This window comes from Eumetopias jubatus, unplaced genomic scaffold (assembly GCF_037043125.1).
Source record: "Eumetopias jubatus isolate StellerSeaLion01/CBP00866 unplaced genomic scaffold, mEumJub1_p1.0 scaffold_4, whole genome shotgun sequence".
In the NCBI taxonomy this organism is placed as follows: domain Eukaryota; kingdom Metazoa; phylum Chordata; class Mammalia; order Carnivora; family Otariidae; genus Eumetopias; species Eumetopias jubatus.
Genome location: NW_028274810.1, coordinates 56,123,727 through 56,139,556, shown reverse-complemented (window position 1 = coordinate 56,139,556; position 15,830 = coordinate 56,123,727). Strand labels below are relative to the sequence as shown.

The 15,830-nt window shown below is 38.6% G+C and overlaps 1 protein-coding gene and 1 pseudogene across 1 annotated transcript in view; one reads left to right on the top strand and one right to left on the bottom strand.

Moving 5' to 3' along the window:
• DOCK7 (dedicator of cytokinesis 7) overlaps nt 1-15,830 on the bottom strand; it is a 217,923-nt gene that overhangs the window by 188,131 nt on the left and 13,962 nt on the right. Inside the window, exon 2 of the mRNA XM_028106855.2 lies at nt 3,506-3,611. Within this exon, the coding sequence (XP_027962656.1) occupies nt 3,506-3,611 (106 nt within the window). The remainder of the gene's footprint in view (nt 1-3,505; nt 3,612-15,830) is intronic.
• Nucleotides 10,092-10,689, top strand: LOC114212122 (nicotinamide riboside kinase 1 pseudogene; annotated as a pseudogene).

The window sequence follows — 15,830 nt, the reverse complement described above, 5'->3', positions numbered from 1 at the left end:
TGAACTGAGCTGAAGGCAGATGCTTAACAACTGAGCCACCCAGGCTCCCCAAGGCAGGCAATTCTGTAAGACAACTAATTTGATATTCTCAACAAGTTCAATGGCATAAAAACAAAGTTAGAAGTTAGGGGAGGAAGAAATTACTTTAGTTGTTGTTTTTGTTTTTGTTTTTGTTTTTGTTTTTGTTTTAACACAAGTGATCTAAAAACCAAACTCTATCTGTGGATTTTATGTGGATCTCCATTTGAATAAACCAACTTTAAAAAGGTATTTATGAGATAATCAAGGAAATTTAACATGTACTAGATATTAGATGATACCAAGGAATTACTGTTAATTTTGGTTAAGTGTGATAACAGCATTGTGATTAAGTAAGAAAATAGCAATGGTTATACTAGTCTTTCTATTTCTGTGTATGTTTAAAGATTCCCATAATTTAAAAGTACTTTATCAGAGAGAATACAAGAAAACAAACTGATGTCAGCAAGCTCTGACAATCCTTTGAAGGAACTATGTTGCAAAGAAGAGCAAAGAAATACTGGGGGCTGGGGACAGGCAGAAAAGTAGGGCAAAAGAGAAGGATTTTTTTAAATGGGAGAAATAACAGCATGTTTGTATACTGATGGGAATGATCAGGTAAATAGAGAGGAAAGGTGATAAAAGAGAAGGAAGAATTACTAAAGGACCGTATTTCAATAACTGAGTGGAGTAGGGACTGACTAATCCCTCCGCTTGTTCACAAGTGGTTCACCCTGAGTCACAGGTGTACAGGTAGACTACATGGGTACAGATGGTGGTAGGAGTATGTGGAAGTTCTTTTCTGACGGCTTCAGTTTTCACAATGTGAAGCCAAGTTATCTGAGCAGTAAAAATGGAAAAAAGCGATTAGGGGTTAACAGTAGGAGGCATGAAATAAGCCAACTAAAATAGTGGGGAAATGAATGAACCAGGAAAACATACTATTTGCCTGGAAATGTGAAAGTCTTCCTGAGGGAGTGGTCATAAATTGAGTGAGACCAGCCAACAGGATTATGTTTTTCTCCAGCCACACTCAGCCGCACAAGTGCAGGTGTAAAGTAAGCAGAGAGCTGGATTTTGAACAGCACTGAGGTTGTGCCAATGACATGAGAAGCTAAGGAATTCAAGGTTACATGCTAGAGAGTCATTATAACAATCATCAAATAATTTTAGTTTGGTATAAGGAGAGAAAAGAAAACATCAAAGTGTGAGGCACAGGAAAAAGTCACTAGCATCACGGATTCCACGTTCTGGGGATGAAGGATAGTTGGAGTCAGGATATCAGTATAAGAGGGGCACCTGGCTGGCTCAGTCAGCGATGAGTGACTCTTAATCTCAGGGTCATGAGTTCAAGCCCCACACTGGGTGTGAAGCCTACTTAAAAATAAAAATAAAAATGAATTTTAAAGGATACCAGAACAAGAGAGCAAGAAAGCTAAGAAGCAGTAGTCAGAGAGTAAGAAACAGAAAACTGAGATTACAGAGGGGTTACGATTATTTATAATGACCAAATCTAGGGCATGACTATGGAAGTGAGTAGCCGAGGTGTAATACCGGACATAGTACAGAAAAGGAGTTCAAGACTCTGAGAGGCTATTAAAAGGATCATCTCCATGTATTTGAAATCACCAAGAAATCCATATATTCTAAAATTTCTCCCATCAGCATGTTACTGTTGTTAAAAGTAAACTCCATCTTCAGGGCGCCTGGGTGGCTCAGTTGGTTAAGCAACTGCCTTCGGCTCAGGTCATGATCCTGGAGTCCCGGGATCGAGTCCCGCATCGGGCTCCCTGCTCAGCGGTGAGTCTGCTTCTCCCTCTGACCCTGCCCCTCTCATGTTCTCTCTCTCTTTCTCTCTCTCTCAAATAAATAAATAAAATCTTTAAAAAAGAAAGTAAACGCCATCTTTAAAATTTTTAATAATACAAACATAAACATCTCATTACAAGGTAATCAAACTGTTATGTTCTGGAATACCATGTTTTTTCAATAATTGCTGTCCTTTCATACCTAAATGGAAAGTGTTGATACATAATTCTACCCGTCACTCTTAATTACTTTTTTAGTTTTTGACAAATGAAGGTATATTTTTATTTTTTTTAATTTTTTATTGTTATGTTAATCACCATACATTACATCATTAGTTTTGGATGTGGTGTTCCATGATTCATTGTTTGTGCATAACACCCAGTGCTCCACGCAGAACGTGCCCTCTTTAATACCCATCACCAGGCTAACCCATCCTCCCACCCCCCTCCCCTCTAGAACCCTCAGTTTGTTTTTCAGAGTCCATCGTCTCTCATGATTGGTCTCCCCCTCCAATTTCCCCCCCTTCATTCTTCTCCTCCTGTTACCTTCTTCTTCTTTTTTTTTTCTTAATATATATTGCATTATTTGTTTCAGAGGTACAGATCTGTGATTCAACAGTCTTGCACAATTCACAGCATTTGCCATAGCACATACCCTCCCCAATGTCTATCACCCAGCCACCCCATCCCTCCCACCCCCCCACCACTCCAGCAACTGTCAGTTTGTTTCCTGAGATTAACAATTTCTCCTATCAGTGAGGTCATATGATACATGTCTTTCTCTGATTGACTTATTTCACTCAGCATAACACCCTCCAGTTCCATCCACGTCGTTGCAAATGGCAAGATCTCATTCCTTTTGATGGCCGCATAATATTCCATTGTGTATATATACCACATCTTCTTTATCCATTCATCTGTCGATGGACATCTTGGTTCTTTCCACAGTTTGGCTATTGTGGACTGGAGGTATATTTTTAATTCATATTCTTACTATAACTACTAAGTATCAGTTTTTTATCAAAATTGATTATCCTGGGGCACCTGGGTGGCTCAGTTGGTTAAGCATCTGACTCTTGATTTTGGCTCAGGTCATGACCTCAGGGTCAAGAGAGTGAGCCCAGTATCAGAGCCAGCTTGGGATTTTCTCTCTCTCTCTGTCTCTCCCTCCAGGCCCACACCCCTGCTCGAGCTTTCTCTCTAAAAATTGATTATCCTCATGCCAGTTTCCTTAATAAGAACACATACGCTTATACCTCTGACATAGTAACTGGCTAAGGCAATGATTCACTAACTGTATATTCCCTTCTATAAAAGGGGACAGATAATACTACAAATCTACGTAATTATTTAATATTTCCTTCAGTACCTATTTCCAGAATAGATTCCTAAGTTTTCCTATAATGAATCACCTTGGATCTGGGGAGTCTTAACCATAAAATTCCAGAGTTGATAAATCCTGAATGTAAAGTTTCAGAGTTGACTAGGAAATCAGCACTTGTCTTATACCTCCTAACACTCTTCCCCAACTCAAATTTCAGGAAAGAGAGGGGTAGCAGCAAATCAGATTATTAGACTAGTGATGGAGCCCAATCCATTGGTTCATCTTTCCACTATTTCTTCACAGCCTTGTCAGTAATGTGCCAGTTGACATCCCAGATTTTAAATATGTTACTTACTGTGGTATGATGGGATATATTGCCAACAATGCTGAGGTTTTTGAGCAGTTGAGGAGAACCACTGTATTGTCCAGAGATCTGCTTCCTGACTTCAGCAGCCACAGTTCTATAACAAAGAAAGTAAATACATTATTTAAAAAGAAAACAACCACATTTAAAATGGAAGAAAACTAAGTATATTAAATATTCATTTAAAAACCAACAAAATCTCAGAGTATCAATAGGGCCATAAATTCATAAGCTACTTCAGTAAATACTGCCTATAATTACAGTAGAACATCTTTATCCTGATGTAGGACACAAAAGTGACAGCCAACTTACAGAAGGCTTTTTTTGTATCTGGCATTTCAGGAAACATACTTTGGCTTTCAACACAGCAGGAAGCTATAATAAGACATATATACATATATATATTAAAATGTACATATCTTAAGGATATAAAATTCTAAAATATTTTATAAACAAAGAATTAGGAAGAAAAAAACTCCTCTTTCCTTTCTTTTTAAGATTTTATTTATTTATTTGACAGAGAGAGACAGCGAGAGAGGGAACACAGCAGAGGGGGAGTGGGAGAGGGAGAAGCAGGCTTCCCGCTGAGCAGGGAGCCCGATGCGGGGCTCCATCCCAGGATCCCGGGATCACGACCTGAGCCGAAGGCAGACGCTTAACGACTGAGCCACCCAGGCGCCCCTCCTTTTTCCTTTCTAATATCACTAGCTCCTCATTCATGTCCCAGAAAACTATCCCTTATTTTTACTTTACTAATAGAAATCGTCCTTAATACTCTGGCATTAATGGCTTTCCATAATCTGACCCTAATCACCTTTCCTGCCTTGTGTGTCCTTTCCCAAATTCTTGTCAGTGAACATAAATTGCTTCCCACAAAGCTGTTTCTCTCCTATACTCACAAATTCAATTCTTATCTAGTTTTTAGGCTAAACTCAAATACCAAGACATGCATACAAACGTCTTAGCTCACCCCAACTAAAATTACCACCCTTCATTGAAACTCTTAGAGCATTTATAATCTAATGCATTTTCCTCCTTCCTAGTTATTTTTCCATATTTTATGTACGCTCTATATAAACAGAGGCAGGGGTTTCATTCATCATTGTTCTCCCTAAAATATTTAGCATGCAGTACTCAAAACAGGCGACTGGTTAGTCCTATGAAATATACGGTATTACTGAACTTTTTGACAAATGAAGTAAACCACAAAAGCATTACCATAATACAACAGATAAGTCTTTATTTGAAATAGGATTAGAGTTTAGAAGTTCCACCATTTCAAGCTGGTTACTAACCCTTGGGGGCATACTAGTATTTCAAATTTACTGACATGGCATTTCTAAAACAAAAATATTTTAGAAATTCAAATGACTTTATACCTCATCAGGCTCCATATTCCTCATATTTCACAAAACTATAAAGCAAAATATTCAATGAGTCCCAAATCCAGTAACTAATAACTTCCTCACATTAGTAACATTTTTATTAAATAGAAATAAGAACTCAAAAATAAAAAAAGAAATTATAACTCAAGAACACAAAATAAACACCACTATCCATAGATTTTGTGCAATTCTTTTTCTGTAGTTAGTATCTAACCTCTACACTAGATTCATCAACTGTCTACTTCCTTATTTTATAAAACTAGCCTTCTGGGTTTTTTTACTCTTTTCCAAAAACTAAACCCACTTTCTCCAATCATTCTACCGCAAATAAACTGAAATAGGTCTAATGACCTGATTTCTGGGCCAGCCTGATGCTTTTGTTCTGCAGCGTTCTCAAACCAGAGGCTGAATTCAGAGCCCTGAACATCTTGGTCCCCGGTCCCCATACAAATCTCCAGCTGAATTTCTAAACAATCTCATTTTCCAAAAAATATCCAGATTTATGATACAATCTTTTCCCCCCACCTTCTTCTCTTCCAAACCTCCTTCCTTTTTTCATGTTCAACCATTCCACACATATTTACTGAGCCTGTTTTGAGCCTATTACTCAAGTAGAAATTTTTGATACAAAGGTAAAAAAAAGTTAGTAAGTCTCAAGATACTGAATTACCTCAACTTTTTTTTAATGGGTGATTTGAGGTACTTTAGACCATTTCTGTGTTTTATAAAAGGCTAATTTGTTCTTCATAATTGCTGAAACCTAGAAGTTCATCCTTCAATAGGTAAATGGATATGCAAACTGCAGCAGCACATCCATACAATGCAATATTATTCAGCAATAAAAAGAAATATGTTATCAAGCCACAAAAGACATGGAAGAACCTTAAAAGAATCCTGCAAGTGAAACAAGCCAATCTGAAAAGCCTGTGTACTGTATGATTCCAACTATATGACATTCTGGAAAAGGCAGAACTATGGAGACAATTAAAAAAAAAAAGAAACAACCAGGGGTTGCCAGGGCTAGAGGGGGAGAAGGAAGGGCTAAGAAAGTAGTACACAGGGGATTTAAAGGGCAGTGAAATTACTCTGCATGATTCTGTAACGGTAAACAGATGTCCTCATGCATCTGTCAAAACCAACAGAAGGTACAACACAAAGAGCAAACCCAATGTAGTCCATGGACTGTCATTAATAATAATACAGCCATATTGGCTCATAAATTATAAAATGTACCGCACTAATGAAGGATATTAACAATAAGGGAAACTTCGGGCACCTTGGGTGGCTCAGTGGATTAAGCATCTGATTCTTGATTTCAGCTCATGTCTTAATCTCAGGGTCATGAGTTTAAGCCCCGCACTGAGCTCCACCCTGGGCATGGAGCATACTTAAAACAGTAAAATTTAAAAAAAAAATTTTGGGGGGAGCGCCTGGGTGGCTCAGTCGTTAAGCGTCTGCCTTTGGCTCAGGTCATGATCCCAGGGTCTTGGGATCGAGCCCCGCAACAGGCTCCCTGCACGGCAGGAAGCCTGCTTCTCCCTCTCCCACTCCCCTTGCTTGTGCTCCCTCTCTCGCTGTGTCTCTCTGTCAAATAAATAAAATCTTTAAAAAAAATAAATAAAAAATAAAAAATTTTTTTAAATAAGGTAAACTTGGAGCACCTGGGTGGCTCAGTTGGTTAAGCGTCTGCCTTCGGCTCAGCTCATGATCCCAAGGTCCTGGGATGGAGCCCCACCTCAGGCTCCCTGCTCAGCAGAGAGCCTGCTTCTCCCTCTGCCTCTGCCGCTCCCCGTGCTTGTGTGTGTGTGTGCACTCTCTTTCTTTCTCTCTGTCAAATAAATAAATAAAATCTTTAATGAATAAATAAATAAAATAAAAATAAAGGAAATCTGCTGGGGAAACGTATAAGGGAACTCTCTGTACTTTCCACTTTCCGCCAGATGTGAAAAAACAAGGAAGTTCATTTCAGTTCAGGATTCCCCTTAGGCCTTTTATTTATTTATTCATTCATTCATTTTTTTTTTTAAGATTTTACTTATTTGAGACAGAGAATGAGTGAGCAAGAAAGCAGGAACAGAGGGAGAGAGAGAAGCAGACTTCCCCCCTGAGCGGGAGCCCGATGCGGAGCTTGATCCTGGGACTCCAGGATCATGACCTGAGCCGAAGTCAGACGCTTAACCGACTGAGCCACCCAGGTGCCCCTCCCCTTGGGTCTTTTAATGAAGCCTATATATTGTGTGTTCTTTATTGTGTTTAAAGTTTAAAGGCCTTAAAATCTCCTGATCCTTTTGTCAAGACTTAGATGAGAATATGAAAAAGCTTTTTCACAGACAGACACAGAATAAGTATTCTATGTCTCTTTATGTGTCTCTTCCTCAGTGCTACTCAACTCAGTCTATCAACCTCAGCACTACCTCATTGTTTCTGGGGCTAAACCATGAGTTATCTGAATTTCATCAAATTCAAGATGTCACTAATTATTAAGACCTGCCATTACTTCATGTATAGCTAAGAAAGAAAAACCTTGCCAATTAACCACCATACCATCAATTAATTGGAAGACATACCCTAATTTCAGAAGATGTTAAGCAGTGAAACTTAAAATAAATGAAATATGATTACCTGAAAAAAGAGATGATTCTTTCTTGACTAACAGAGATATACAAAAGATAATCCCCATGCTACAAATATTTGTCTTATTTCTACATTACATAATTTCCCAAAAAAAGAAAATTAGTAATAATTTGAAAATAAAAACCATTTCTAAAATAGGCTATAATAGCAATAAAAATATAACCTAAACAAGGGATGTATTTACACTGAGACCCTCTCTATATGAGATTTCATAGAATGGTAGTGAGGAAATTTTCCCAAATGAAAAATAAATATTAGGGTCCAAAGTATGCAAGACAAAAAATATGATGAATATAGTTCCTGATATCAGTTAAAATCCTTTTAGACAGTAGTCCTTCCTTACTCATGGGGAATAGTTCCAAGACCCCCAGTGGATGCCTGAAACTGTGGATTTTACCGAACCCTATCTATGTGCTTTTCCCTGTATGTACATACCTATGACAAAGTCTAATTTACTAATGAGGCAAAGTAAGAGATTAACAACAATAACAGAGCAACTGTAACAATATACTGTCATAAAAGTTATGTGAACGTGGTCTCTCAAAATATCTTACTATATTATCTTCACCCTTCTTGTGATGATGTGAGATTAAATGCCTATGCGATGGGATGAAATGAGGGGAATGACTTAGGCACTGGGACGTGGCGTTAGGCTCCTACCGAGAAGAGAGATGCTGAATCCTCAGGAGGAGGAGCATCTGTTCCCTGACTGAGGCTGATCACAGAAAGTCAGACTGTGGATAATGGGGGCCTACTGTAGACTGCCTTTTGTCATAATAATTTTTCCTAGTCTGGGGTACCTGGGTGACTCAGTCAGTTAAGCATCTGCTTTCAGCTCAGGTCATGATCCCAGGGTCCTGGGATGGAGCCTGGCATCTACCTCCCTTTACCTACTTTAGGAAGACATGATTTTCAAAGCTAATTATGAAAACATTTGTCATTGGAATTAGTCTGCTTCTCCTTCTTCTCCCTCTGCCCCTCCTCACCACTTGTGCGTGCTCTCTCTCTCAAATAAATAAAATCTTTAAAAATAATAATAATTTTTCCTACTCCTAGTGATAGCTCTACTGTAGGGAATTACAGGGAAGTCCTTTTTTACTTCTAATAAGCTACTAATATTAACTACAGGGGCACCTGGGTGGCTCAGTCAGTTGGGTGTCTGCCTTCAGCTCAGGTCATGATCTCAGAGTCCTGGGATCGAGCCCCGCAGGGAGCCTGCTTCTCCCTCTACCTCCTCCACTCCCCCTGCTTATGCATGCACTCACGTGCTCTCTGTCAAATAAATAAAATCTTTAAAAAATATATTAACTGTAGGGGCGCCTGGGTGGCTCAGTCATTAAGCGTCTGCCTTCGGCTCAGGTCATGATCCCAGGGTCCTGGGATCGAGCCCCGCATCGGGCTCCCTGCTCAGTGGGAAGCCTGCTTCTCCCTCTCCCACTCCCCCTGCTGTGTTCCCTCTCTCATTGTCTCTCTCTGTCAAATAAGAAAGTAAAATCTTAAATGTTTATATATATATATATATATATATAAACTGCAAAGTAGAAAGAATAGGTCAAAAATTCCATAGTTACTTATGCTCCTAAATTATAAGGGAATACCTTCTTCCCCTCCCAAAAGAATTGATTGAATACTTGACCTATTTGTCTCCTGATCAACTCTCTCCATTTCCACAAGCTCCCTCATTATGTCAACATGCATTACAATTTTCACAAAAGAAAACACTAAGGCCATTCACCATAGGACACTGGAAATAACCAATAAAGGACTCACATCCTGAGGGAAATTATGTTGTATTTAATCTTTCCTCTGACCTCCTCCCACTTTCAGATGCCCCATCTAACCCATGATATCCAGAATGACCAATCTGAGCCTCTCTCATCTCTACTCATTCTCCATGGGACCAGAAGTAAAACCTTATTAGTAAAGATGAGTAAGGAGAGGGAAGCCTCGTAGATCTTACCACTCTTAATGTTGGGGTCCTGAGTTCAAGCCCCACATAGAGCTTACTTAAAAAAATAAAATAAAACAACTAATAAATAAATGCTAATTAAAAAGATGAGTAAGGAGAGTTTATACAAAACAGAAGAGTTTAACTGAGCTCCTCCTATAGAGTCACAAAGAGTAGCTGCCATGTACTATGTCAAATAAGAAATAAGATCTCTTGGAACTGTAACTGTTTATATATAAAATAAAAGTCAGGGAAGAAGTGAAGGTTAAGAGGATATACCACGGAATATACCAGGTAAGAGACTACATCAGAGACAAGGCAAAAAAGGGCTGGCTAAAAATCCCCCAAGGAAAAAGGAAAAGAACAGTTGATATTCCAGTGTTGTGACTATCCAAGCCCAAGACTGGTAACTGATGGGTGGAATCACAGTTCTACCATTGGTATTAAAGATAAAGAAAAGCGAAATAAAGAAAACAACAGATTAGACGTGGGCCACCTATGACCTGGTAGGGGTGTGGAAAGAGGGATTATGGGCTTCTGCCGCTTTGCTTGGGAGGACTCAAACTGGCACCTGGAAACTTTTAGGAAGACATGATTTTCTATGCTAATTATGAAAACATTTGTCATTGGAATTAGTACTGTGACAAGTGGCAGGAAGGCAACACTGGCTAAGAATTTGCAGAAATACCTTCTAAACTGCAGCATCATATCTCAGGATGATTTCTTTAAGCCACAGTCTGAGAGACAGACAAATACAGATGGATTTCTGCAGGATGACGTGCTTGAAGCACTTAACATGGAAAAAATGATATCCACCATTTCCTGATGGACAAAAAGCCCAAGACACTCACTGTTATCAACAGACTCTGGAAATGCTGAGAAATTCCCATATTAATGATCAAAGGCTTCCTTCTCTTTAACTATAAGCCCCTTGACACACTATGGAACAGAAGCTACTTTCTTACCATTCCATACGAAGAATATAAAAGGAGGAGGAGTATAAAGGTCTACAAGCCTCCAGACCCCCCAGGGTACTTTGATGGTCACATGTGGCCCAAGTATCTAAAGCACAGAGAAGAAATGAAGACATCAGGTGGGAAACTGTTTACCTAGACAGAACAAAATCTGAAAAGGACCTCTTCTCACAAGTGTATGAAGATCTAATACAAGAACTAGCAAAGCAAAAGTGTTTGCAAGTAACAACATAAAAATGGAGTGCCCTGAATCCTTGCTGGGATGAATTAGGAAACTCAAAGGAATATATTTAAGGACCTTAACCAAGATACAGTATGTAGTTTGGTATGATGGCAGCTGCTGGTTTGTTTGTTTGTGTTATCGCACATGGTTTCCCCAATATGTGAAACAGTAAATAGTTATCCATGCCAGTAGACAGGAATTTACCTTGATGAGGTATTCTCACTCCAAGGAGTGCAAAGATATAGCACAGCTCACAATGACTCAGTTCCTCTAGACTAATGATCATCCAACTTTTCTGAATAGGACACAGAGGACAAAATAAGGCTTACATCACAATCCAGTATATATGTAATCTACTGTGTTTGTATGAATGTGTCTGTGTGTATGTACGTATATATGCGTGTGATGTGTGTGTATATAAACACACATATTAAGTATCACAAAGTATTCACCTTAGATATAATGCCAGGTGATATTTTTCTATTTGTAATTTTTTAAAAATATTCATTACCATCTAATAGAGATGCCTACCTCCTGCAAATAAAGGCTTTACTAGGAGTAGCAGTGACACTGAAAAAATCAATAATTTACCAGGAAAAAACAAAAACAATAGATTAAAGAAATGCAACATTGTGTTACCTACTAAGTATCTGTGCCAAAAATGTTTAACCTGAATTGAATCAAACTGTACATCTAACATCCAGTTAACAGGAAATACAGAGAACACTAGAACAAGCTGAACAAGCTGGTGCCAAAGGAAGCAATCAGACAAAAACCAGAAGGCAGGTCATTCTGTACTGCAAGTCTCTTCAACAAATCAGTGTCATGGGTAAATAAATAAGTAAAGACAGCGGGCTAAGTTTTAGCAAAAAAAAAAAAGAAAAAAGACTTCAGACAAAAAAAAGGTATAGTCTATCTAAAAGAAGGAAAAGAAAAACTTAAGAGATATAACTAACTGTAATGAATGGTTCCTAATTGGATCCTGGTTTGAACAAACCAGCTACAAAAGACATTTCTGGGGATAATGAGCAATTTGAACATGGACAGGTATTACATTATTAAGAATTACTGTTTTTTTAATGTGTGAAAACAGTATTATAGTAATGGGGGAAATGTCCTTATATTTTTAGAGATGCAAGTGATGTTGGTAACTTAGCTTTAAACTCTTCAGTTATTATTACTCTACCTTAATGTACAAAACTAGCAAACTAATTATGGAGTACAGACGGCACAAGTACTCTTCAAAGAAGTATATCGTGTCCTCCATAAAGCCCTGCCTGATTATTTCTGTTCTGTTCCACTCAGGTTAGCTTCTCCTCCTCTGTGCTTTCAAAGTAATCATATGTATCCATATATATTCAAGGAAACAGAGTTACTAAGGCGCTCATTTAGACAGGAAGCCGACTAGCCGGATGACTGCTTTTCACCTTGGAATAAGAACCTGGCCTTGCTGACACAGAGACTGATTTCAGCAGTAGGAAAGCCCTATGTTTGTAAACATTCTTTTTCATATAAGCACATAAATTGCAAAGCAGGTTCTTCTGGAATACCAATGCAACCCTCTAATATAAAAAGTATGGTGGAAGGAAAAAAGGAACAGTGAAGGATCAAGAACTTGGCTTCTCAGGTCTGGCACATTCTCACACTTCAGAGGCACTTTGAACCTCCTTGAGGAATTAGGGAGGACAAGGAAACTTCACTTCTGGAGTATGCTATGCTGGCTCTTATTCTGTATAAATGTCTCAAAGCAGGTTAATTTCTGCCATTAAAGAAAATGTATATTCTTTAACTCAATCTGGTGGCACTTTTCTATCAAAAACTATCTCACTGTGATACCAAACAATATCATAGACATAGCATCTATCAAATTATTTTGAAATCTACTTACCTATCTCCTTGAAAGAAACCAAGCAATACAAGGGGGGACTTCATTTACAAAGTACCCTCTACCAGAGTGCCTGGCACATCCTGAGTACTTAATAAATGTTTTCAAAGCTGAACTGAAAAAATGGGAATAGAGAGAAAATCATAATTCTCCCCCACCGTCCCAAAAAGTAGTTCAGAGAGAATACTAGAATGGAACAACTGATGTGAGCTTTTTTTTTTTTAAGATTTTATTTATTTATTTGACAGAGAGACACAGGGAGAGAGGGAACACAAGCAGGGGGAGTGGGAGAGGGAGAAGCAGGCTTTCCCGCCGATCAGGGAGCCCGATGCGGGGCTCGATCCCAGAACCCTGGGACCATGACCGAAGCCGAAGGCAGATGCTCAATGACTGAGCCACCCAGGCGCCCCCTGATGTGAGCTTAAGGACAGGGACTGCACCCCAAATTAATCTTTACATCCTCTGTCTAGAGACGATGGAGAGAGAGAAAGAAATGGAGACACAGGTATACGAGTGCAGAGAGAGAAAAGGAGATAGGGCAGAAGAATGAATATAGAGACTACTCAGTATATGAATCTTCCAAATGCCTTTCAGAGTAAACTAATCTGTAAGTACAGTTGTTTCTAATTGATTGGGAAAGGACAAGGAAGTACGCCTTTTTATCTATTACTGTCAAATAGGTAAATATTTGCTGAGGTGAAAACTCTGAATCCACAGAAGAATTCTAAATATATAACCGTTTCTGTAAGAGCCTTGCTGACATCATTATCCCATTTATTAAGTGAAACACGGAAACACAATGCTCTGCTATTATACATGAAACTCTTTTTAAACAAGATATATGATATGTTTACTTATCTCAAAGCAGTCTCTAATATTACTTTAACCTATCTGCAAAGGGCTGGTTCCAGAACTATGTTCAAACTCTACAATTACGTAAATAAAGTTATTACAAGTAGCAGAGGAAATAAGATTTTCCAACAAAGAGAAAAGACAAAATAAATCTATAAAGGAAGACATTTTTTTTTTTTTTTAAGTAGACTCCACACTCAATGTGGGGTTTGAACTCGCAACCCTGAGATCAAGAGTCACATACTCTACTGACTGAGCCAGCCAGGTGCCCCAGGAAGACATCTTTTTAAAAAAGTAAACAAAAGGAATATATACCTGGCATTAAAAAACTCAAACCTCACAAAGAGGTAAAAACAAACGGTACATCTCTCTACCTCCAATCCCCAATCTTATTTCCCAAATGTAACCACTTAATATTTTATCAGGTATCCTTCAAGAAAAATATGTGTCTACTTTTTTTTTTTTAAGATTTTATTTGTTTATTTGACAGAGGGAGACACAGTGAGAGAGGGAACATGAGTGGGAGAGGGAGAAGCAGGCTTCCCATTGAGCAGGGAGCCCGATGCGGGGCTCGATCCCAGGACCCTGGGACGGTGACCTGAGCTGAAGGCAGACACTTAACGACTGAGCCACCCAGGCGCCCCTACTTTTTAATGTCTACATATGACATCATACAACAACAAAAAAACTTTTCTTGATACCTTACATTATATACTTAATATATCTTGGGAATCATTCCATATCAGCACATAAAATTAATAACACTCTAACAATATTTATCAAGCATTTATAACTTATATGCCAGATACTGTATAATGTGTTAGACTTGTTATACCCCATTTAATCCTCAGAAAAACTCTGTGAAGCAGGCATTATAGTAGGATATTTAAGTATCAAGAGGTTAAGGTCACAAAACTAATAAGGAATAGAACCAAGATCTGAACATAGAGCCCCCACTCTTAAACATTGCTCTCCGGCTTTCTATCTGCTACAGAGTTTAGGATATGGGTGAACCAGAACATATTTAACCAGCAAACTCTATTGGTAGACATTTAGGCTATTTCTAGATTTGTAAGGATTATCACTGGAATGCAAGCTCCATGAGAGAATTTTGTCTAAATCTAGAATTATGCGTGAAAAGAAAAAGAAAAAAATTTATTTTTTCTTTTGGGCCTTTTGTATTCCAAATTTTCTACAGCACCATATATTACGTTACAGTCAGAAAAACACATATTTTTATTTTTTTTAAAGATTTTATTTATTTGAGAGAGAGAGAGCATGAGAGGGGGTAGGGTCAGAGGGAGAAGCAGACTCCCTGCTGAGCAGGGAGCCCGATGTGGGACTCGATCCTGGGACTCCGGGATCATGACCTGAGCCGAAGGCAGTCGCTTAACCAACTGAGCCACCCAGGCGCCCAAAAACACATATTTTTAGATAAACTTCAAAAATAAAGTAACTTTCACAAGCTAATGAAAGGTAGAGAGGCAGGGTTTGAATTTAGATCCATAAAACTCCTAAGGCCTCTTTCCTTGGAAGCAAGTTTCCAAAGGTAAATGATTCTAGCTACAGTTCATATTAATGAGTTCTCTGTTCTTGAAAACCTAGCCTATGAGGTCAGCTAAGATACTCAGTGAAAATGTCTAGTGTATACACTTAACATATTAATAGGAACACTGTAATTACAACCACCACCACTGTTATGATCTGTTTCCTATCTTTCAGGGATGGCTAAATAAAACTCCCTTCTGAGTCCTTGTCACTTGTCAGTTAGCCTGTGTTAAATTCTTTAAGAATTTAGGTTCACAGTGGGCCAGAAGCCACTAAAGGCCTAAGAAACAAAAACAAAGAAAGGTTGATTTGTGAAACCAAAGCACAGAGACAGTCCTTCTATATAATACACTTAACATTTAAGACATAATTCCTTTTTGGGGAGGATAAAGAAAAAAAGATGTTGATGACTCATGTATCCCATCTGACACAATTTTGGAATAACATTTAAGTCAAAGATTTAGAAAGCACTGTATGAAAGAGATGTGGATGTCTCCAACACTCTATCTATAGCATTCTACCATATCTTAATTTCCTCAACAGAAACGTGGTGATAACATTGTTCCCAACTTCATGGAACATATTAACTTGTAACTACAGAAAAAAAAATTTTTTTAAAGATTTTATTTATTTATTTGACAGAGAGAGAGAGAGCGAGAGCAGGAACACAAGCAGGGGGAGTGGGAGAGGGAGAAGCAGGCTCCCCGCAGAGCAGGGAGCCCAATACGGGACTCGATCCCAGGACCCTGGGATCATGACCTGAGCCAAAGGCAGACGCTTAACGACTGAGCCACCCAGGCGCCCAGCAAAAAAAATTTTTAATTTAGCATTTGGAAAAATTAACACTGATCTGAAATTGGCAACTAA